The following is a 24,597-nucleotide window of genomic DNA, read 5'->3' as shown; positions in this document are numbered from 1 at the left end:
TGTTCCAAAGAACAAAAACAAATATATTACTTCTTACATAGTATTTTTATTACCAAAACCAGATAAATATATGTACATTTTTTTGCAACATTCAACCAAAACAACAATAATTGAGCATTAAAACACCAAAAATTCTTCGATAACATTGAACACGAATACATAACAAAAAACTGTTTTAAACTAGCCAAAAAAATCCTATCTATATTCTTAGAATAATTTTTTAACATACAAATATTTGATTTTTTTATAATTTACAAATATACACATACTTTAACACCTGTTTTTCTACAGTTAGTTAAATATAAACTTGCCCTAATAATTTCTAACTATTATTATTTTATATATACGTTACGTTTTGATACATATAAACAAACAATTTTGAACTAAAGAAACTAAAAAAATGTGATATTTTTTTTACAAATAAGTGATTCAAAAAATGTTGAAAATTGCCATGAATTGTATAAAATATATAGGGTGGTTTAAACAGAAAATTTTCTGGTTTTTGATCAAACAGAAATATAAAAATTTTCAAAGGCACTTAGGTGTTAAAAATGGTTGCAATGTTAGTAATTATTTAAAAAAAAACAAGCACTGAAAGAAACAATTAAAAAAGCTAATTAAATTATTAAAGTAAAAAATAAAATAAATATAGAATCTATTCTGAAAAATTCGCTAAGCGAAAATCATAAAAAACACAAGTTGGCTTGGAAATGACAATCAATAACGTTCACTATATAATTTTACTTACAAAGTGACAGCAAACTATTCATTTCAAAGCCAACTCTGACGCCGTTTTTTTTTTCTCGGTTGTATAGAATTACCTTTTTCCTGAATTATGCAGAGTTAAAAATTATATGAGAGAACAACCAAAATATAAATATGATTTTCAGTGTTGAACGTTTTTTATAAAAAAATTACTATAATGTTTTGGCAAAAATAACGTGCAAGTTTACGAAAAAAAAACTAAAAAATGCTTAGCACTATAGAATGTAATAAAAAATATAATAGAAATTTTTAGAACAGTCTGGTGGTATAAAAAAGTGAGACAAGACAAAAAGTGAACAAAAATCATCAGGTACATTTTTGGCAAATCTCGAACGATAACAACGCTAAACATACAAATATATGGCCTAAAACAGTTCACAAGACAAAAAATTCGGTTAAGTATTGGTTCAAACAGAAAAAAAATTAAATAAAAATAACAAAAATGCAGATTTTGTGTAGAATTATAAAAAATCGCAAACTATTAAAAATAGGTATATAACATACTTAATAAAAGTTGAAGGGTTTTAAAAATATATCAGAAAAACTAATAATATATAGGGTGTCGTTTAAAAAAATTAAGATTTTATCATTTTAAATAGTCGGAATTCATAAATGTATTTTGACCGCCCTGTAAAAACTCAAATATCTTTACAAATACCTTTTTCTTCATCTCTATAAAACGTTCCTACCAAATTTGAGTACTCCCACTTTACAAATGATAGTACCACAATTTTTTAACATACTGAAATTTAACATTTTTTTTTAAATTGAAAAATTAAAAAAAAATACTAAATTTAGATGTGTAACATTATATACAAAAAAAATATAGAATATCACTCAGAATCGAAAGAAAATTTAAAAAAATCTTATATCCGTCACACTTTACGAAGCACCCTGTATGCTCAAAAATAATTTTAAATCGTGTATCTTAATCTTCCCTATAACTTTTGTAGGTAACATTTTTTCATAATTCCCAAAATAAACGAGATAATGAACTTTATTGTTGACTCAACCTGTATATTATACTGAAATTTTTTACCCAAAAATAACTAAGCAATATTATTTTTATTCAATTAAATTTTCTGTTTGAACCGATCTTAAGATAAACTGCATCAAAATGGAAGCGATCATATCACAACACTTTAAAATTTATTTTGAAAAAAATGTCCAATCCAAATTTAAAGAAAAAAACACAAAAAATTTACACGTAAAATCTGTGTTGTTTTATTTGCGTTAGTGGTTTAGTAGTATAAAAAATAACAAATAACCTTTTTTTTAAAAAAACGTGTGTAGTAACAATAATAAAAATAAATAAAAAAAAACTAATATTATACCAACATTGCTAATGTATATCACATAAAGTATAATGGATAAAAACATGGTTAAAGTCACCTACATATATGTATATACAACAGCTGTACAACGAGGACTGTGTTCCTGAAATCAAGTTGATTATACACATTAAAAAACGAGCCTTATATTAAGAGAGTTTCTTTTATTTTAGAAATGTACACCGCCTGTATTATACGGGCTGTCCCAAATTCGAGGATTACCAGTAGGTATCATACAAATAGAGCGACATAAAATTGCGATATTATATTGTTTCCTAGATCTGACTAGTCGCTCCCGAATTTGGGACACCCTGTACAGCGTGTTTAAGAAATTGAAGACACACGAAAAAAACTGTTTCCCTTATGTGTTCAAATTGCTTGCCCACGTTTATGTACGGCGTGATCAAAAAGTTTTATGATCAGACAGACCATCTTATGCAGAAATACATTGTTTACCTGTCAAAACATATAAACCCAGCTTGATCATAAAACTTTAAATGTTTTATGATTTGAATTCCAATAGATTTTTATAATTTAAAAAAAGCCAACGTAGTGTAAAGGTGGGGGTAGATGGAATATACAAGATAGATGGCACTGTAAAAATGTAAGTAAATAGTCTATCCGACAAATTCGGGAAGATTTCGACAGACATCCAAAAAATTACAGAAAATACATGTGAAAATGACAGACAAGAACTGTCGATGTCATTTGTATACTCTCGTTGTTCAGAATATATGTTTAATCACAAATAAATGATATTTTAGTATAGAGATTTTTTATATTGTGAAACTAGTTACAAATAACTTAAAACCGATTTAAGGAGATGAAAAATCAAACAGAAGTATAACCCAATACCATTTTACATAAAAAAACAGGGCAGTCACTATAATATTTTATAGGTAAAAGATCTATTTAATAAAAGACCTGCAATAACTGGCCAAGATTCATTAACTGGCAAACTTCAAACCTCCTGACAGGTGTCATTTGGTATATTAAAGTAAGTATAAATAAATACGACGTCACAAAACAAAATAATATAACACGTATTAGTAAAAAAAATAAAAGTATGACTATAAAAGAATACCCCCACCTTTTCTTATAAATCTATGAGAAAAAAATGTAGATGTAAATTTTCAAAATGGGGGACATGGGAAATAGATTCATGAATATTTTTTATCAAAACGGTCTAAAAGCGACATTATACTCTATACAGGGTGATCTAAGTTTAACGAAACGTGGTGATGTCAATCAAATTTTCTTCAAAATTACCTCAAATGTATTATTGCTATCATAGATCAGTTGGGACTTAAAATTTAAAATTAGTAAAAGATCTCTAAATATTTTCTATAAAAATTACCTTAATAATACAGGGTGAGTTTTCTACGATGTTCTCTATGGGTATCTCGGAAACTACTGGAGATAGAGAGTCGGTTAAATGGGGAAAGAATTGTAGTTTTGTGGGATCATAAATATGCGCTTTTCGCCTTTTTGAAAAAGTTCATGGCTTACTAGATATTTCGAAAAAAAAAACAAATTTCGGCTATTTCAAAAATTGTCCCTAATTCCGTTATAATCTATTTTAGACAAAAAGTTGTCAGATAAAAGTTAATTAAGTAATTTTTCGAGAAAAAAAACATAGTATAGCCTATATTACTGAAAAGTTTAAAAAATGGCTCTTTTTATGAAGTCATAGCCAACTATGGTTTCCATTTAAAAAAAACATATGTTTGTGTCATATGTCAAAAATGACAGGCTTTAGAAAAAACGAACGATACAATCTCATTAAGGATGTGATTATCTACAACTTTTATCTGAAAACTTTTTGTCGAAAATAGATTATAACGGAATTAGGGACAATTTTTAAAATAGCCGAAATCTGTTTTTTTTTTCGAAATATTCTAGTCAGCCATGAACTTTTTCAAAAATCCATAAGGCGCATATGTTTGTCCTCACAAAACTGCAATTCTTTCCCCATTTAACCGACTCCCTATCTCCAGTAGTTTCCGAGATACCCATAGAGAACATCGTAGAACACACCCTGTATAGTTCAGTTTTCAAGAATTGAAAAAGATATTTTTTCTATATCCTATTTATATTAAGGATATTTGTATAGTCTGTACAACGTTTGTTCAACGTTACGTCATCATTATTTATCTTTTCAGTTCTGTGGAGTGTCTGAGATCAGTTCACATTGTTTATAAAATTTTGAAGTGCGTTCCGAAATTAGCAATTTAACGCGTCCCGATTTCATTAATTTCAAGGTTTTTATGCTATCTCGATCAAAAATCTTTAATGCCCCATATTTTTATCAAACTTGTCAACGCCGCAAAATTCCGCTACAAGTTAAGGCATTCCGTCTAAAATCGTTTTGCGCAAGCACAAATAGTATTCACACTGAGGGAAGGATAGGTTAATGCATTAAGCTTGTACTAGAAATAAATAAATAGAAAAATGCATGCTGTACTCATAGAAACGCTTTAAACCGTTTTGATACAATGTGTCTCATTGGAACCACAGATCAGAGAAAACATTTCCGTAATTTCTCCGAACAATAACCACAGAATCATCAATTTAATAGTTCGAGAAAAGATTGTTTCATCTCTAGTCTGTGGCACGAAAATCTAGTCACGACGCTGCCCAAGTTATTCGAATAATGATAAAATGTAACGGTGGAGATGGCGCTGACCTTGAAGCTAGCGGCGGACGGCAACGCTGTCGCCGTCGGAATCATGACGACTTGCTCTTGCCGTTGAGGGCCATTCGCGTGGCGTTGACGGCCGTCCTCTCAGCTACTTCGACAGCCATTTGCTGCATACCGGACTCGACGAAACCTTGGACGACGGTTTTCATTAGCTGAAAAATACCCCATGATATTCAGTGGTTTTTAATATAAATACAGATGGTGATGGTGTAGTATTTCCTCAGAATACTAAATAAGGATTATGTAATCACCGTTTGGCTGAATAACAGTGGATTGTCGTGAAGCAGCCTATGCTCAGCAGAGAACCATACAGTTATTGTGTGTCGTTATGCCGTACGATCGAAAAAAAGCGTCAAAGAAGGCTGGGGAATGACAATCGATGACTTTCGACAATTCGAAGCCAACTGGCTGCCGTTTTATTTTTCGATCGTACTGTATACATAATCATAAAGCAGAATAAACATCAGGTTTAATCTATCGTTTAAAATATAACGGATGTAAAATTTTATTTTATAAAATTTACCCTGGATTATTAAAAATAGCTAGTAGTGGGAAGTATCGAATGAATACTATCGAAACATTCGATAGTTGCAATTCATTCGAATAATTCGATAGTTCGTAAAAAAACATTCGTTGAAAACTATTCGAATAAAAATTATCGAATAGATGCGTCATCTGCCTTGAAATATTGTATTCTAGTAATTCGGCAGCAAAACCATTCATTTATAAAATTCATTCATTTATGAAATTCATTTATTCGTCAGGATCGATTATAATAAAATATTAACTGGATTTTAGTTGTCGCCCGGCGACGAAGGTTTCTTCCGAGAAACCCGACAGCGGTCGGTGGCAATGCTATGAAAGAAGCCGGCATCTTTGATTTTTTGCGGAGTCATATAAAGATAAGGACACATTATTTTTTTTATTGAGGTGCTAGTATTTACACAGAAAGTACATTATGAAGGGCGCTGTTGCCATATATTGGTATTAGTTGATATTAGCAAAGAATATTATTGTTTGGCTTTAGTTAGTTAGGGATAGTATGTCTATATATTTAGCATTTTTTTTTATTAATATTCTGTTGTCACACTGCAATAATACTTGTTATTTTGGATGTAGGAAAATTATTTTTAATGTTTTTAAGCAAAGACTGGTTTAATAAAAATAATACTAACAGTAATAATTTGTTATACCTATTAACAACAAAATTTAAAATCATTTAATATAAATATTTTTTTTAAGTAGTAGCAAAATATAAACAACAAATTAGATGTCAAAATTATTTATATTAGATCCTATTTAAAAATAATATAGTCTCTAAATTTTTTGGGGGGCAACGTTGGTTTGGTGTATTAAATAATAATAATTATTACAGAACTAATTTGATATATTAACAACAAATTTTAAAATCATGAAATATAAACATTTATTAATTTTCTAAGCATACAATGTAATGGAAGAAAAATATAAATAAAAAATTAGAAATCAAAATTATTTATATTAGGTGCTTTATATTACTGTTTAAAAATTATATTTACTTTTACTGGCATTTACTTTAAAAAATAAATGAAATATTTCTTCGCAAAAAACTACATGTAAGAGAATTAGCATAAACAAAATACAAACATCGTTAACTTTTTTTCCCATTAATTTCCCATTAAAAAATAGACCATATATACCATATAAAATAAAATAATTGAAAGATCGGGCTACGGAAAATCACACAAATTTTCGGAAAAATTTTGACACCTGCACATGCACACAATCGGCAATTAAAAAAACTACTATTTTAGTATTTTAAATATTTTAATAAACCCAAAATTGGCACAGTATTTATAAGGTGAAGTTATAAAAATTTGGAAGAACTAATAAAGCACTGACGCACACAAAAATCAAACGAATACTAAATCTCATTTATCAAAAGCATTCGATAGTCGTGGCTCAACGATAACCATTTAGTCGCACGGCGAGGTTGTCACATATGCTTTAGTATACAAATGAATGAATGATTTTATTCGAATAAAACCGTTCGATAGTTGAAATCATTCATTCATTAAACATTCGATAGTCTAATTCATTCGATAGTTCCCATCGTTAAAAAATACCAAAAAAAAAACGTAGGCCGTAAAATCTGACTGAAAAAATAAAATATTAAATAAAATTTAAAATACGGTGCAAAAAAAATACTGTGTTGTAAGTAATCTACCGCCCGATATACAAGGTAGTTCACCACATACGACACGGAGTATTGTACCTAAACTATTAGATTTTTTACAAATTGTAAGTTTTGGGTTCGTCGAAGGACTATTAGAGCTACAATTTAAAAATATTTTTACAAGATACAGAGTGTCCCAAATAAGTAAAAAATATTATAGTTGTATTTTTTTAAATGGAACACCCTGTATATTATTCTATTTTTGGACTCTACGATTGAAATAAAGGTAAATTTGATTAAGGTTTATCACACTTAAACTTTACCGTTTTTGAAATATTTTCAATTTTATGAAATTGCAGTAAATATTTAAAGGCTTCATTTCTCCAAGGATATCAGAGTTTTTAAAACTGAATATTTACTGAAGATTATTTATTGATCAGATATTGTGTTGCAATAATAAAAAAATTTTACTAATTATTTAATTCAAATTTTTGGACACTCTGTATAAGGTAGTAAAATTTTTATTATTGCAACATAATATCTGATCAATAAATAATCTTTAGTAAATATTCAGTATTAAAAACTTTGATACCCTTGGAGAAATGAAGCCTTAATATTTTTACTACAATTTCATAAAATTGAAAATATTTCAATAACGGTAAAGTTTAAGTGTGATAAACCTTAATCAAATATACCTTTATTTTAATCGTAGAATCTAAAAATACAATAATATACAGGAGTTCCATTTAAAAAAATACAACCATAATATTTTTTACATATTTGGGACACTCTGTATCTTGTAAAAATATTTTTAAATTGTAGCTCTAATAGTTCTTCAACGAACCCAAAACTTACAATTTGTAAAAATCTAATCGTTTAGCCACAATATTCCGTGTCGTATGTGATGAACAACCCTGTATATTCAGAATGAACATGCAAAAAATAGAAATAAACTTGAAATAATATAAGCAATATAAAAGTAGTATAAATAAGCACGAACCAAGAAATAAATAATATATAACTTAGATGTCCAGATTATAAGCTGTGTTTAATATACACGTGATAAAATTTATAGGAAAAAGAAAATTACGAAGTGTGTCTCACTCATATTACAAGCGTAAAAATATCATTGAAATTAAAAAAGTCGATTTTGTTTCATTTGTCATTATATATTCAAATATACAGGATGTTTCTGAATATAATAAGTACAAAATATAGTATAGATTGAAATGTAATGTTATTAGGACACTTACAGATGTGATACAGTGTTTATTTCATGATATATGGCGACAACCTGTATATTTGTTGATTTCTGCCACAAAAATTATCCGAATTTTAAATTTTGCAAAAAATTAAATAAGAAAGAATACACGCTAAAAAGTGTTTTTGCAAAGCCGCATGCACAGATTAATTATTATTTTTTGATACATACTCTGTTTTCTTAGTTTTCGCTTTTTAAAATAGGACCGCTAAAACAAAAACGAGAAAATACTCTGTGTTAGTGGTATTAGTTTTGGAACAACAAAAAAAAACTAATCATTTATTCAACCTCAATTTCGTATGTAGTTAATTTTTAATTTATGTTAATGTTTAGTACAAAAATAATAATAAACTTACATTTTCCCAAATAAAATTGGCAGTTTCGTCGATCGCTACCCCCACTTCTCTTAATTCTCCACTATATCTGAAATTAAAAAAAATAACATATCATTAAATATTTTAGTATTAATGAAAAAAAAACTTTATTCATATTCAGATTTTTTTATCCTGAATACCTTCTACCGTGCTGGCAACTCTTATTTGGGTCGGTATTTACATATGTGGAAGTAAATCGCATACCACTCCTGCAACTCCCAGTGGACGATATGCCAAGAACGTACAACTTTGACAAACATGTCAATGTAGTATTGAGCAATAAGAAGGATTGGAAGAGCGAAACGCTTGCCCATCAGTTAAAAGACCATACCATAACTTGGTATACTGATGCTTCCAAATCCAATACGGGAACAGGGATCGGAGTGTTTGGGCCGAGAGCTAATTACTCCGAACCAATGGGCCCTAGTATCCTACAGGCAGAAATCTACGCTATCGAGAGATGCGTACAACTTATCTTAGATAGGAACTATCGGACACAAGAAATAGCCATCTTATCTGATAGTCAAGCAGCGTTAAAGGCGATCAACTCAGTATCAATCGATTCGAAATTGGTCAAAGAATGCTTAGAGAAGCTGAATAAATTAGGCAAAGAAAACAAAGTCCTCCTACACTGGGTGCCTGCTCACCAAGGGATAGAAGGCAATGAAAAAGCAAATAATCTAGCTAGGAAAGGGGCGAACACTCCACTAACTGGACCAGAACCGTTCTGCTTTCCAAGTGGTAACCAACTCAAGGCGGAACTCAAGAACTTGGAAGATTCCATCCGCAACCTGGAATGGAAATCTTGCAATGGTCTAAGACACTCGAAGAAGTTTCTGAGGGCTTATGATCAAGAAAAATCACAGATCTTCCTGGGTCTGAGTAAGAACAATCTTCGGATTGTCACGGGTTTTAACAGGACACTGTCTCATCAATGAACACCTCAGTAGATTGAAACTAAGAAGAAACGGCGAATGCAGATTCTGTGGGGAAGATGGTGAAACACCAGTACACCTCATCACTGAGTGCGCCGAGACGACAACCATTCGTGCCATGAATTTTGGTACGACTGATATTGGAGATGGAGAACTACCCTCTATAAAACCGTCCCAGATACTGGCTTTTGTCAAAGCCCTGGGACTGTATGATGAGTTATGATTCAAGAAAGGGGGACACAATGGATATGTAAGGTCGAAGTGATTAACCCCCCTCCCACTCATTCTAAATTCTAAAAAAAATTCTAAAATCGCATAGGGATCTTATTAAGTCGGAGTGAGAGAAATGCGACGCACAGTAGGCAATATGTCCAAACCAAGTTGCAAAAAATAACATCCACAGTTAGCATTTATGGCAATAACATTAGATTGAAAACATATTAGTTAAGAGGAAACCACATAAAACTAACAAAAAAACATATTCAGGTCTCTTCCGAGGGGCTGTAAAACGAACTTTGCGCAAAACCTACATTTTCAGTTAATTTGTGCCCAATAACTGCCTTTTTCTACAATTTTTAAATAGTAGGCGTTGCATTCAAGTGACACAGTATTAGAACAATTGAATGGGCGACCTTAGCTTACTGTCAAAAATTATTGTAAAATTGTCATAACGTGTTTTACGTAGATTCCCGGTTGGGGTAAATTTAATGTGAAGGTAAGTAAAAAAGTATCTTTTATTTTGATTTTTTGGATAAAAACTAGGTAAAGGTCAAAGTAGAACATAATCATTTAAGGTTTTTTTTGATAGTGGCATATATTCTATCTTAGAAAAGTTAAGTCAAAAAAATCGCAAAAAATCGCAACATTAAATGTATTGGAAGCGTAAGCCTCCATGCGTATGTGTATAGTAACATCCTTTATGTGGATAATTGTCATAAATTAATTGTTATAGTAGCTAGAGCTAGAGAAGAACTTGAAATATAAAGTGACGTAACTTTTCTCAAGATTTCCGAAGAGGTATGTCATAAATGCCAAATGACATTTTTTGACAAATTGACAAATTATTACCTAATTTTTTAAATTAAATGAAATGGATTTTTCTTTCAGATTTAAAAATGTGCACTTCGTGACCATTGCTTCCAGCTGTTATAAAACAAAATATCAGTAAATAGTAGGTGGTAAAATAAAATTTAGATATTTTTAATAAGTATAAGTTCTATTATTTCCTAAATTGTCATTGTTTAATTCTCAGCATATTATTACTTATTTAAAATATAATAATAAAATATTGTTCACATATTGCCTGGTATTATTAGAAACCCAACTTATTCAAATGACAAACAATCTTGAATAAAAGTTCGATTGGATTAGTATACTAGGGTTTTCTTTTATACATTGTCACCCCCTTTATGTTTTTTATTTGACATTTCCGAAAACTGTCTCAAATGAAAGTGGTTTTGAATAAATTTGCCAAAAAAGTCTATTTCGCATATACAAAGTGCTTCAAAAAGTCTGGGCGTGGTTCAACTATCTTATTTCAAATTAGGTATAGGCTATGCTACAAAACAGTAGTTAGGATTTTTAGGAGAAAATAAAAATCAAATAAAAAAATGGGTACTAATTTGAAATAAGAAAGTTGGGCCACATACAGGATTTCTAAGGCACCCTGTACATGCAAAGAAGACTGTTTTGAAAAATGTATTCGAGACCGTTAAACTTTTATTCAAGACACTTTTTTCGAAAACGTCGAATAAAAAAGATACCGAGGATGTTAATATATAAAACAAACCCTGTATATGGCAGAGGAGTAATAATTGCTCAATATTTCTCTGTTTCATCTTGTCTCTGCCAAAAATCGTAAAATTTAGTGAAATGTAAAATATTCTTACCGCATTTTGGTAGCTGTATTAGTCAAAAGATGGTTTTCGATTTTATGAATCCCTCCACCACTCCCAACCACTCTCAAGTCAGCCAAAACTAACAGGATTCACGGCCTACGGGCATAGAATGTTTTTACCAAATTTGAATAAAATCGAACAAAAAAAGAATTTTTGCAACATACTTCTGGATTTTTTGCCCACTGTGCGACGGCGTGCTGTTGCGGCGTGGCCACATTTCTCCGGTACGCCTTGCTCTATCAAGTAAAGTAAAATCACGATCGCAAACCGCTTATTTTTATTTTCGAAAATATAACTAGATAAAATCATCAGATGTTTCTGAGCATCTTAAATGGAATTATAAGGATATCGTTAGGGTGTCTATTTTTTATAACGAGAAAACGTCAGTAATCGCGATAATTTCAAAACTCAACTCCTCTTTAACACGTAACACGCCATAACTCAAGAACTACTTTAGATATTGAAACTTTTTTTTATTTTGAAGTTCGGATCTTTTACAAGATGTTTAAATAAGAAAAAATCGATAGGCTTGTTTTTCCATTCAAAATTAAAAAAAAAACATCTATTTACTTTTAGTGCATTGCAATTTTCAGCAATTGTGTAACTTTTTTATTTATACAGGGTGTTTCAAAACAAATGCGAAAAACTTCAGGGGGTGATTCCTTGTTCAAAATAAAGGGTAGTTTGCTTCATAAACGTTGGGTCAAAAGTCAACCATTAGGGACACACTTTCTGGTAATTTTTTCACTTTTTTAAAATGAGTGGAAGGGGTTGAAATAAACTACCCCTATAATTCTTGTTAACGAAATTTAAAGAAAAATCTTATCAAATACATGCAAAAAATTAATTTGGATAGTTTAGTTTGTTTAGAAACTTTTTATCTCTTGTATTTTTTTTTTTTGATAAAACTCACCGATTTGAAATTAAAAAATAAAATGTAAAGCATTACATGTCAGGACAAAAACATTTTCTGATAAGAATCTAGTGGGCTGCTGTAATTTTTTTAGGAAAAAATCTAGTCGGCCGCTGTTACTTTTTAGGATGTTCCTAATATTATTTTATTTGATATTACTCTACTGCAATACGTTATTATCTAGATGATTATTATTATCGTTATTATCACTTCTTAATCTAAAAATGTTTTTTGTCCTGACATGTAATGCTTTACATTTTATTTTTTAATTTCAAATCGGTGAGTTTTATCAAAAAAACACAAGAGATAAAAAAGTTTCTAAACAAACTAAACTATCCAAATTAGTTTTTTTGTATGTGTTTGATAAGATTTTTCTTTAAATTTCGTTAACAAGAATGATAGGGGTAGTTTATTTCAACCCCTTCCACTCATTTTAAAAAAGTGAAAATATTACCAGATAATGTGCTTTCATAACAGTAATGCTTCTATAAAATTTCATTAGTCTATCTCTTTTCGTTTTCAAGATAAAAAATAAAAATATTATTTTCCCGCCATCTTTGTACCGCGATATCTCCCTAATGGTTGACTTTTGACCCAACGTTTATAAAGCAAACTACCCTTTATTTTGAACAAGGAATCACCCCATAAAGTTTTTCGCATTTGTTTTGAAACACCCTGTATAGATTTTCACATACTGCCTGCACAGAAAATATAGCAGAAATATTAAGAAAGTTTTTGAAAAAAAAACTACAATCAATTATTTCTAATGGATTTCGAGATATCGATTTTTGAATTCATAGTTCTAATAGCGCGACCACTGTCAAACACCAACTCAATTCCACTTATTTTTACCAAAAGTGCAAGTGTTTCTAACTTGTTCTTAAAAATTTACAAGCTATAGGGAAAATTACAACGACCCGTTAATAAATAAACAAATAATATAAATGATAAACGCATTGTACTCTTCTTACATACGGAAATCTCGACCCAAGACTAACCTTTGCCAGCCCTTGGTATAATTTTACCTCTTTCATGTCTGTTATAGTTCGCGAAATAAATACAAATGACAACTTTCGAATTTGGGACACCACGTACAACGAAATAGATTTATGGTAAAATTTAAAATACAAAATAAGACCTTCCTTATTTTTTTTACCCACCGTATGTATTTTATTCACACTTATTTATCTACACACCCCGTATAGAAAAACAATCATTAAGCAAATTCCGTTAACCCCGCTGAACTTTGCATCCATCTACATTAAACGCTTTCATTAATTTTATTACAACATAAATTATTATCGATCGCATTACATAAAAAATAGTATAATTACCTGACGTAGGACCACACCATTAGGGTGATGAAGGCCACGGCCATGCCCAAATTGCACAGGTTGGCCAGGGAGTAGAGGCCGAAAAGGCCGAACAGGCCGGACGTGACGTAGAAGAAGACGGCCAGCGCGAAAAACACCGCGGGCGTTCGCGCCGACTTGAAAGATATTTTGCTCTCGTTGTGGGACTTGAACTGGAGGAACGTCTCTTCGATGTCCTAAAAAGAAGTTAAAAAAGAAGATTTACCAGGTTTTTCACGAAAATTGATCATTAAAAAAGCATGATGCAATCAGAGATACAGGGTAGCACCTCTCATACAACACACGGAGGCTCCAAGGAGAACGACAATTTGTATAGAAATTCAATTTTGTGAGCATATAATATGGTAGTTAATTTAGAGCATTTTTAAAAAGTATAGAAATAAGTGCAGATAATTTAAGCGGTGATAGATCTGGCCAAAAGAAACATATTTTCTCTCTCTTTACCATTTTTAAAGTAAATTAAAAATAACCGAGTTAGAATTTTTTAGAATTTAGAATGAGTGGGAGGGGGGTTAATCACTTCGACCTTACAGATCCATTGTGTCCCCCTTTCTTGAATCATAACTCATCATACAGTCCCAGGGCTTTGACAAAAGCCAGTATCTGGGACGGTTTTATAGAGGGTAGTTCTCCATCTCCAATATCAGTCGTACCAAAATTCATGGCACGAATGGTTGTCGTCTCGGCGCACTCAGTGATGAGGTGTACTGGTGTTTCCCCATCTTTCCCACAGAATCTGCATTCGCCGTTTCTTCTTAGTTTCAATCTACTGAGGTGTCCATTGAGGAGACAGTGTCCTGTTAAAAACCCCGTGACAATCCGAAGATTGTTCTTACTCAGACCCAGGAAGAGCTGTGATTTTTCTTGATCATAAGCCCTCAGAAACTTCTTCGAGTGTCTTAGACCATTGCAAGATTTCCATTTCAGGTTGCGGAAACAGAACGGTTCTGGTCCAGTTAGTGGAGTGTTCGCTCCTTTCCTAGCTAGATTATTTGCTTTTTCATTGCCTTCTATCCCTTGGTGAGCAGGCACCCAGTGTAGGAGGACTTTGTTTTCTTTGCTTAATTTATTCAGCTTCTCTATGCATTCTTTGACCAATTTCGAATGGATTGATACTGAGTTGATCGCTTTTAACGCTGCTTGACTATCAGACAAGGTGGCTATTTCTTGTTTCCGATAGTTCCTATCTAAGATAAGTTGTATGCATCTTTCGATAGCGTAGATTTCTGCCTGTAGGATACTAGGGTAAGTGCCGATTGGTTCGGAGTATTTAGCTCTCGGCCCAAACACTCCGATCCCTGTTCCCGTATTGGTTTTGGAAGCATCAGTATACCAAGTTATGGTATGGTCTTTTAACTGCTGGGCAAGCGTTTCGCTCTTCCAATCCTTTTTATTGCTCAATACTACATGGAGATGTTTCTCAAAGTTGTACGTTCTTAGCATATCGTCCACTGGGAGTTGCAGGAGTGGTATTTCCTTTATGAGGGTGTTCCAAGCCCCTGATCTGACAATTCTCCCAGTACTAATTCCGTTAGTGACCATTCTAATCAATGTCGCATTGGCATATCTACCAATGACAATGTGCAGTGGTGTTAGATCTAGAATGACCTCCATTGCTGCTGTTGGACAGGTTCTCATGGCTCCTGTGATGCAAACGCATGTTAGTCTCTGGACTTTGCATAGGTTTAGCCTTGCCGTCCGTTGCTCTAGTTTTGTGTACCAGGCAACTGCTCCATAAGTAATCATGGGTCTTACTATCATGGTATACATCCAGCGCAAAATGTTAGGGAAGCAGCCCCATCTATTTCCGGCCAGTCTTCTGCATATCATGAGAGCCTTTATGGCTTTGCTGGTAGTGTTCTTAATATGCCTGTTCCACAGGAGTTTACTGTCCAGGGTTATTCCCAGGTATTTAACTTCCTGTGTTGGCAGTATTTCCTTTCCATCTAGTTGGATTCTTTTCAAGGTTTTCAGACTTCGCCTTCTGGTGAATGGCACTATCGCGGTTTTTTCTGAGTTGATACTCAGCCCGACAGTCCTACACCATCTCTCAGTGATACGGAGTCCTCTTTGGATAATATCACACAAGGTGCCTTCATGTTTCCCCGAGCGATCATGACTACGTCATCTGCATACCCAATGCAGTGTATTCCCGCTAGAGTTAATTCATCTAGTAGTTCATCCACCACCAAGCTCCACAGCAAGGGGGGTTACTCCACCTTGTGGTAACCTTGTGTAACTCCACCTTGTGTAACCGAGTTATTTAACTTTGAACATTTTGGGAACCGCTGAAATTAATTGATTTTTAGGACTCTAGAAGAAACATCTTCAAAATAACTATTAAGATTGCCTACCCCAAAGACAAAGATTTTCCTAAATAGTTTCATTTTTTATGAGTTGGCTTCAGTAATCAAAATATTGTAAAAGTTGACAACAATTTGAAAATTATCGTAGAGTGAAAAATTTACGTAAGTACATAAAAAATGTAAAACCAAAAAATATTTTCCAAATAAAATATTTCAAAACGTTAATAAAAAACGGTATTTTTCAATATTTTTTCCCTACATTTGACAATATTTTAAAATATATTAATAATAAATGACGTTATAAATACCTTTTCCAATTGGTCCTTGTACATGGCACTGAATTCGTCCCCTCCCATCTTCTTCTTCTTGTTGAATTGTTCGATGGCCTTGTCCTTGACCTTCCTGTGTTCGGTCTCGATAGCTTCCGTTTTAAGTACGGTTTGGCACCGCCGCACACGTCCTCCATCAGCTGGATGTAGACGTCCTTGGCGTCGGCCACCGCTGCCAGATTGTTCGCCTCCGCGGTTGCCTGAGACAAGAATTATCATACGGAACAATTCACAAAGTTGGCAATACATTTTAGGGGATTTTAAGATAATTGATTGATGACGCTGCTGAAAACAAATTGTCGATACATGTTAACCAGGAAATAACAACCCAAAATGAGACAATATGATAAGCCCATATAAAAATACATTTTGCCTATAAATTATCGGTACATATTTGCAATTTTATATAAAAAATACATTTACAAAGAAAAAGGTTACATTTATAGTCTGTGAAACGAATAACTTTGAATTTGACAGTTCCCGCGGGATTTTCTAGTGTTAATTTTATTAGGTTAGCAACTTGCGGCCATGCATCTTTCTTTGTTGTCTGATATTTAGAAATGTCAAAAGCTGATGACATTTTACTTTTGACAATTATGACATTTCGTGTCGATTTTTGAGAGAAGAAAAGAACTGTCACTTGTTTTATTATTTTCCTTTCTATTTCACGAAACTAAAAAAGAGTTACCTATCTGATTAGTAACTTTTTTGACAGAGGGATTTTATATTTGCCATGTTGGTGAAAAATAACGGCCAAAATTCAAAGTTATTTAATAGACTATACTTAGGCGTTATTAAATTGAAAAAAAAAAAATAATGTAAGCATATACATTGCAAACCGCTAATCAATCATAAAATAACTCTTAAAAAAGCCATAAAAAATTGCTATTCGATTAAAATATTTTTTTAGCTGCATTCAGCAATATGACAACTAATCTTGCCTTGAACGCAGTCTATGCTTAAAAACTTTAATTAAGATAAATAAATCAATTGTTTACGCACGGTTTTATAAGCTTAAATATTAAAAAAAAAGTTAATTGATAAGGATTGTCCTTTCAAAAAAAAGAAACAAGATCTAATTTTTAAGAAATACACATGCATTAAGATTAAAATGATTATTTGTTTTCAGTTTAACAATTGAAAATAAACTTTCAAGTATATAGAATAATAATATTCTAATTGAACTAATAGATATTAGGTAATATCACATTGCTATTTAAAAATAATTACTTATAGAATTTTATAAATATATCTATCTCTTACGCCCACCGAAATACCAAAAATGATTCAAAGTTTTTTAATAGATTCGATTTTAAAATATAAGGTACATTACATAGGAAAATTTATGTACTTTATTAACGAATTAATGTCTTATCTTTTATACTCTTTAATACACCTTAAATAAACTTTGTTGTTTTTCGAATACTTTTATATTATTTTGTGTAATATAATTATTAAAATATTTCCGTTAACACTAGAAACAGCGTACCTATAATACAGGGGCGTGAAAAAAATGACTTACCACCAACATAGACTTGGGTTCGGGCAACTCGTTCCCCTCGTAGATCTGCATGTACGACTTGCAGTACTGCACGAAATCGCGCACCTTCACCTTCTCCCCGTTGATCTTCTTCAAAACCAGATTTTCCGGCGCCAACAGCATTGGTACTAAAATCCTCAGGTTGTCCTTGAATTCTTGATCGATTTCTGTAAAAAAAAAAGAAAAATTCTAACCCGTTTAAAGATATTTACACCAGGGTTGGGTAACGACGCCTAGAAAATTAATTTTAAACCGCCATATTTGTCTATTTGAAAATATCTATTCCAGAATCAGTCAAGAAGAGTTCATCATTTATCCAGAACCAGAAAATTATGAATTATTACCTACACAAATTTCGAGCTGCATCTCAAACCCTCAGCTACGACAAAGCTAGGGCAACTAAAACTAATTTTTTTTCCATATTAAAAATTTAAATATTGATTTATATTGACTAAACCCAACATTATACGCGATAAACGATACAAAAACCTAGGTCGTTTTATAATTTGAGTTTTTATAAACAACCAAACTGCCCAAACAGAAGATGAGAGAAAATACGATATGCCTGTGAGTTATAATGACACAACAATCACTGTCACGCATCCTCCCATTGTACATATTAATTTAAAATAATATGGAAGCATGGGCGCCGGACAGGGGGGGCAAGAGGGGGCATTTGCCCCCCCCCCTGGATCACTGAAACAATAAAAATAAAAGCTATCTTCTTACATCCATCTGTAAAAAAAATAATCATTATTATGAAATTGTTAGGTGTTACCTGTAAAATAATAAAAAATGTGGTAATTATTGGGAAAACTGGAAATCGTCCGGTTTTCACCAAAATTGGTATACACACTATTTTGAGGTCGCAGATTACGAATCTATTTTTTTCTTGGCGGTCTCTTACCGTTTTTTAGAAAAACGGAAAATTATTTCAACATTGAATTTTTCTTTATTTCGGCCCTATAAAGTAATAATTTCACTATATTTTCATTATATTATAGTTTATCTAAAAGCCACACTTGATTGGGGATAGAAAAGTGTCCAACATTTTACTGAAAAACACTTTTCTTAACAAAATAGCAAAGAAAATTGAGACCAGATGGAAGTTTGACATTTGATATATCCTTCTTTCTCTCTCCTATGTAATAAGAGAGACAAATTTATTCTAGACCTAATCTAGAAATTTGAAAATTTACAACGTTGCCATATCTTCTATTTTTTCGGGTGATTACGGATTTTAAATAAATTACCTATTATGAGATCAACAATAATTAAATATACACCAATATCCACAAAATTACGCGGAAAAGTTTTGATTGCATTGGTTTTAACTTCTTTGCGGAGGAGGTTAATCTTTTCTTAGTTAATCTAATAATATAACAACAAAAGATTAACACCCTCTGCATGGAAGTTGTAACCAATGCAATCAAAACTTTTTCGTGCAACTTCGTGGGTATAAATAGTCAGATCTCGTTGGTAAAATAGCAGTTATGGGAAGGAGCCGTTCTTCTGGCGACCGCCTTTCGTAATTCCAGAATGAGCGAAAAAAACACGCTAAATTTAGGTTTAACATTGGCAACGTTGCTTTAAATGCCAGAAAGACATAAACTTACTTCGGGTTTCTCTTATTACCGATTCTGAACCGTCCTAGAACTGTGATGTGTATGCGCAGAAGGAAATATGAAGACATTACTTCATTTGCGCATGCGCTGCAGAGTTCTTGGACGGTTCAGAATCGGTAATAACAAGAACCCGAACAAAGCCATAATCTAACATTTTCAGATTGTTTACAAATTTATTTTAACAAATTTTCCTCTATTATGCATAGAATTGGTTAAAAAAGTAACAGAAAAGAGCAAAAACATTATTGATTATTGAATACCTAACAAAATATGTGCTAGAAAACCTTAAACATATGAGAAATTAAGAAAAATTCGATATTGAAATTATTTTCCGTTTTTCTCAAAAACGGTAAGAGACCGCCAAGAAAAAAGATTCGTAACGTTCAAATTCGTAATCTACAACTTCAAAATAGGGTGTATACCAATTTTGGTGAAAATCGGATGATTTCCAGTTTTCCCAATAATTACCAAAAATGTCAATTTTTTATTCATTTTTACCTTGCCCCCCCCTAAATTTCATTCTTCCGGCGCCCATGTATGGAAGTTAATAGTTAAGTTTTTTTTGACATACTATATACTATCCCTTTGTTAAATAATAAATAACAATTAGAGATATCGTTATTAGTTTATTTCTTGCACTAATCGTTGTAACTGAAGTATTTGAAATAAATATAAACCCAAAGAACGGTTTACAATATACAAACCTAATTTTCTACGTCTGGACATGTAAAAAATGTAGAAAATTAATTTTCTACGTGTAGAAAATACGGTAGAAAATATAAAATTTTCGACCTACCCAACCCTGCAGATCATGTAAACAATCTACATCAAAATGGTAATATATATGGCCTCCAGGGTTGCCACAAGAAAATTTTTGATTGTGTAGAACTTGACCATAAAAATGTGTAGCATTGTGTAGCCATCCATGACCAATAATTGTAAACTATCCAATGAGACCAAGAAAAAGACGTACGTTCGCCAAATTTTAAAGCATGATTACGAGTCTCACTTCCACTCGTTTGTATACGTCAATATCATGTCAATATATTCATCCCCCCGCAACTACGTCAAAATTGATGTCACGAAAAGACGAAAACGAAACTAACGATTTTATGGTCAAATTAGACCGGTTAGTCTCTTTAAAAATTGTAAACAATTCAGGACTGTTTAATCGGCCAAATTTGTCCATATAAACTGCAGTTCTTGCTGATATGGGAGGAAGTGAAATAGGAATTGAATATTATTCACGTATGCCTACGAGTGGCGTGGAAGTGTGACGTAACGATGACGTAATTGAGCAAACCTAACCAAAGTACGTGTTATCAGAGGTGTTACGTATTATTTAAGGAATTAAACAATCCTGTCTCTTTGATCCTGTCTATTTACCGTTTTTGACTCGACCAATTAAGGTCCTTAATTCACGATCCAGTTCATACTCTGACATTTTACTGAACACCTGAAGATGACGGAAAATGATATTTGTCGGTTCAAAATTTAAAGTTTACTTGCGGCCTCTTTTAATGTAACTTAGATAACTCAAAAGCAAAAAAAAACAGCTTATGTCAGCTGATTTACGGTTTTGGTATTATTTTTTATAAGAAATATGTAAATTCTCAAAATGTGTAGCACAGGCGATTGTGGTGTAGCTGTGCAATCATGGTAGCAAATGTGTAGCAAAATACACAATTGTGTAGCTTGTGGCAACTCTGATGGCCTCACCTGACAGTCTGCCGTCAAACGTAGGGCTCGTGGCCACCTTATTCCCTGGATGGGGCATCAGAAAACAGGCGATCTCGGAAAAGCAAGCCCTGATGTGCCTCCTGAGCGATTGCAGCTCGGGATGCTGATTGTCGCTGACCTCCAGCCGATTGGTCAGTATCTGTTGACCTCCCACAGCACCATATGGAGCTTCGTAAGGGAATCGCCAGTCCCTCACCAAGAACTGGAGACGTTGGAAGGGCGTCTTGCCGGAATCGGCCAAAGCCAATCGGCCGTATTCCGTAAAAAGCTATAAGAAAACGAGAAAAAATCCAGTGTAGAATTCTTTATCCTAAATAATATTTTACCATTTTCTTTTTATTACGAATAATCAATCTTTATACAATTTTATGTTTACCCTTATTTTTTCCAATTTTATCTCAAATTTAAAAGGAAAAAAAATCTAAATCTAACATTTCAAATTCAGAACAACGGCGTGTGTGACGTCACTCATTGAAAGTACCATGTATAGCCATCAGAGTGCAAAGAACAATGCACAACAATAAAAACAATAACCTATCTGAATATTACAAATTTATACATTTAACAGCGAGACTGTACCCTCAATGCCACGCTTTTCTTAATTTTAAAGATATACCATATGATCAAAAAAAAAAACGCCATCGAGGACGGCTAGGGAATAAAAATCGATGATAATTTTGGCGAGGTCAAGCCTTGGATGTCATTACTTGGTCCGTTCTCTTCTTTATTGAAGGTTGAAATTTATTTTGATATTGAGTAAAAAATATTTTTAAATGGTGTAGTTGAAGAATCGAAAAAAAAACGTCTATAGATTGACCTCACCAAAATTATCATCAATTTTTTCGATCTTACAGTAATTTGATTTTATAATAAAAATCACTAAGTTTAAATTATGTAGTAAAACACCAGATTGTTATTATCTCTGATTTTATTGATTGTTATTATTTTATTGATTTTATTGAGATTGTTATTATCTCTGATTATATAAGACTCTGATTTTAGTTGTTATCTATAAAATAATTTCAATAGTTTTTAATCTAGTTCAAAAACCCATATTATTATAAAACCAAGAATTAAGTATGTACTAATTTAATAAAAAATATTCCATATAAGTGATACACGTTAAGAACTAATTTAATCAATAATTAAATCAATAGATAACAAGATTATTTTATATTTCAATTAAATTTTAGAGCATAATATATTTTATTCAAGTACTGACATATTTTAAGTAAAAATTATAAAATATATGATTATAATAAATTAAAACTTCAAACAAATAAAATACCAAGATTACAACAAACTTATTCAACTATAAAAATCGTTAGATATGCTTAATTTGCAGTGCAATCAAGAGAAAAATTGGTTTTATTTTATCCATTCACTGAACAAAGGTGTATTATTTAACCATAACAAAAAAAAATACATTTAAAAATTATTGTGCATTATTATAGAAAGTTAAAATAAATAAAAAATTATAATAATCAATATTAAATTCACTATACCTACCTGTAAATGCTGCAAATCATCCTCCTGTATATTAGTGGACAAATTATAAATTTGCACAGAACTGATCATTGTACTTAATGCAAAAATTGTAGCACATTCTTTTACTGTACTTTTACTGTCCCATGTCCCTTGGGTATCCAACAGAATTATAGCAACCTACAATAAATTTTAAATCGATCATAATAATTGCTTGGTGCGTTTGAACTAATTTACCTTCTCTCCTGTGGCAAGCTCGGTTAGGAACACCTCAGACCACATCAAAATACCAGTGGTATCCCTTTCAGAACCCCCCTTCCACGAAAAACCGGTTAATGGAGCATCTTCCGATCCTATCCAATCGGATATATTTTGTTTTTGAACATACTAAAAAATTAATCACTTATTTAACTTAATACATAAAAAAAACACCCATAATTAAAAAACCAATTACTTTCAGCACAATCAAATCAGTAATAAACCAAAATGAATAAATGGTTACATTAAACTCGATTGGAACAATAAAAATTATTATGCACGGATTTGTATTTACCTTTGAATTCATGTAACGAAGAAAGAAATCAAGTAAAAATGATTTTCCATGTCTAAAAGCTCCAGCCACTGACACAACTACAACGTATCGGTCTTTGAGTTCGTCTTTTAATAAAACTTTTTTTAGGGCTTCTTCGTCAAGCTTGAAACTATGATCGTTATTGGCCAAAATTATCGGTACTGCTTGTGGTGTGCTCAATGTGTCCCCGATGTCGGACAAATCTAAAACAGAGAAGGAACTTAAAACTGAAAAAAATGTCCTACTTATTATGTTCATACAATATATGACACAAAAAAAAATATATAACCTTGTACACGTTCAAAAACCTTTGGAATAGCGACCAATACATATTTTTCTGGCGCACTGTAATGCGTTGTAAATTATTAATAAATGAATTAGCTACAGTAATGTATAAATAGTCGTAATCGTGGAGGGTCACAAAGGTACAAATTTTTTGATGGTAGTAGATCACACACATGTTAATTGCTGTTTATTTTTGCCCTAAAACTCTTACCTTCCACGAAAGACTCGTTGTTTAATTCGGACTTTCCGCGTTTCCTCAATTCGCTCATGACGATCTTTTTGTTCTAATTATTCGAACAGATTTTTTACTCTTAATAATTTGTTGAACTTCACCTTCTCACAAACAGAAAATTAATTTGACAACTAGTAGTGGAGGAGTGGGGGGAAAATTGAGTTCTGGTATAGGGACGGGCGACGGTATCGATAACTTTATCGATAGTTTTCTTACTTTTTTTCGAAATATTAAAAAAATATATAAACTAATATAGTAAAGCGTTATAAATGTTCAAAAAAATTGTTACATCTATAAAATTTTATTGCACACACAAAATTGACGTTAACAAAAATAAAAATTTACTTTATACATATTACAAAGCATGAAATTCAACAAAAAAAATGTTAAAAATACAAGAAATGTCCTGAAATCCTAACTATACTAGGTATTGAAATGGACATCGATGACATTCCCCATATAATTTTACATATAAAATGACAGCGATCTTCATTTCATAGCCATCGCTGACGCCGTTTTTTCTCGATCATACGGTACTTTTGTTTATCTTAAAAATCATCTTGTTATCACATATTATTGTCGCACTTATTCTTATTATGAAACACCCTGTATCATAAAAATTATTTTTTTTGTTAAACTTTGGTAAACATTCTATATACGTAAGTAAATACGTTAGAAATTTACTTAGTAGCAAAATAAAGCACTTTACTTTTGAACACTGTTCAGTGTTTTAAAGTACAACAAAACAGTCAAAACACCAAAGGTTCAATCCCCAACT

At 31.9% G+C, this 24,597-nt stretch overlaps 1 protein-coding gene across 1 annotated transcript; it reads right to left on the bottom strand.

Annotated features, from left to right (window-relative positions):
• Positions 1 to 246: 246 nt before the first annotated feature.
• On the bottom strand, positions 247 to 23,948 carry LOC115884622 (atlastin-like). The gene is given in 12 exon segments (XM_030903260.1): positions 247 to 2,202; positions 4,783 to 4,949; positions 8,570 to 8,636; positions 13,668 to 13,882; positions 16,321 to 16,442; positions 16,445 to 16,541; positions 17,864 to 18,048; positions 21,226 to 21,514; positions 22,756 to 22,911; positions 22,969 to 23,118; positions 23,285 to 23,505; positions 23,799 to 23,948. Coding segments are annotated over 11 exon segments (1,686 nt in total). The 5' UTR covers positions 23,857 to 23,948; the 3' UTR covers positions 247 to 2,202; positions 4,783 to 4,823.
• Positions 23,949 to 24,597: the final 649 nt, after the last annotated feature.

This window comes from Sitophilus oryzae, unplaced genomic scaffold (assembly GCF_002938485.1).
Source record: "Sitophilus oryzae breed Bouriz unplaced genomic scaffold, Soryzae_2.0 scaffold_306_pilon_pilon, whole genome shotgun sequence".
NCBI classification, from domain to species: domain Eukaryota; kingdom Metazoa; phylum Arthropoda; class Insecta; order Coleoptera; family Curculionidae; genus Sitophilus; species Sitophilus oryzae.
Note: the sequence above shows the minus strand (reverse complement) of the source record. Positions and strands in the feature narration are given on the sequence as shown.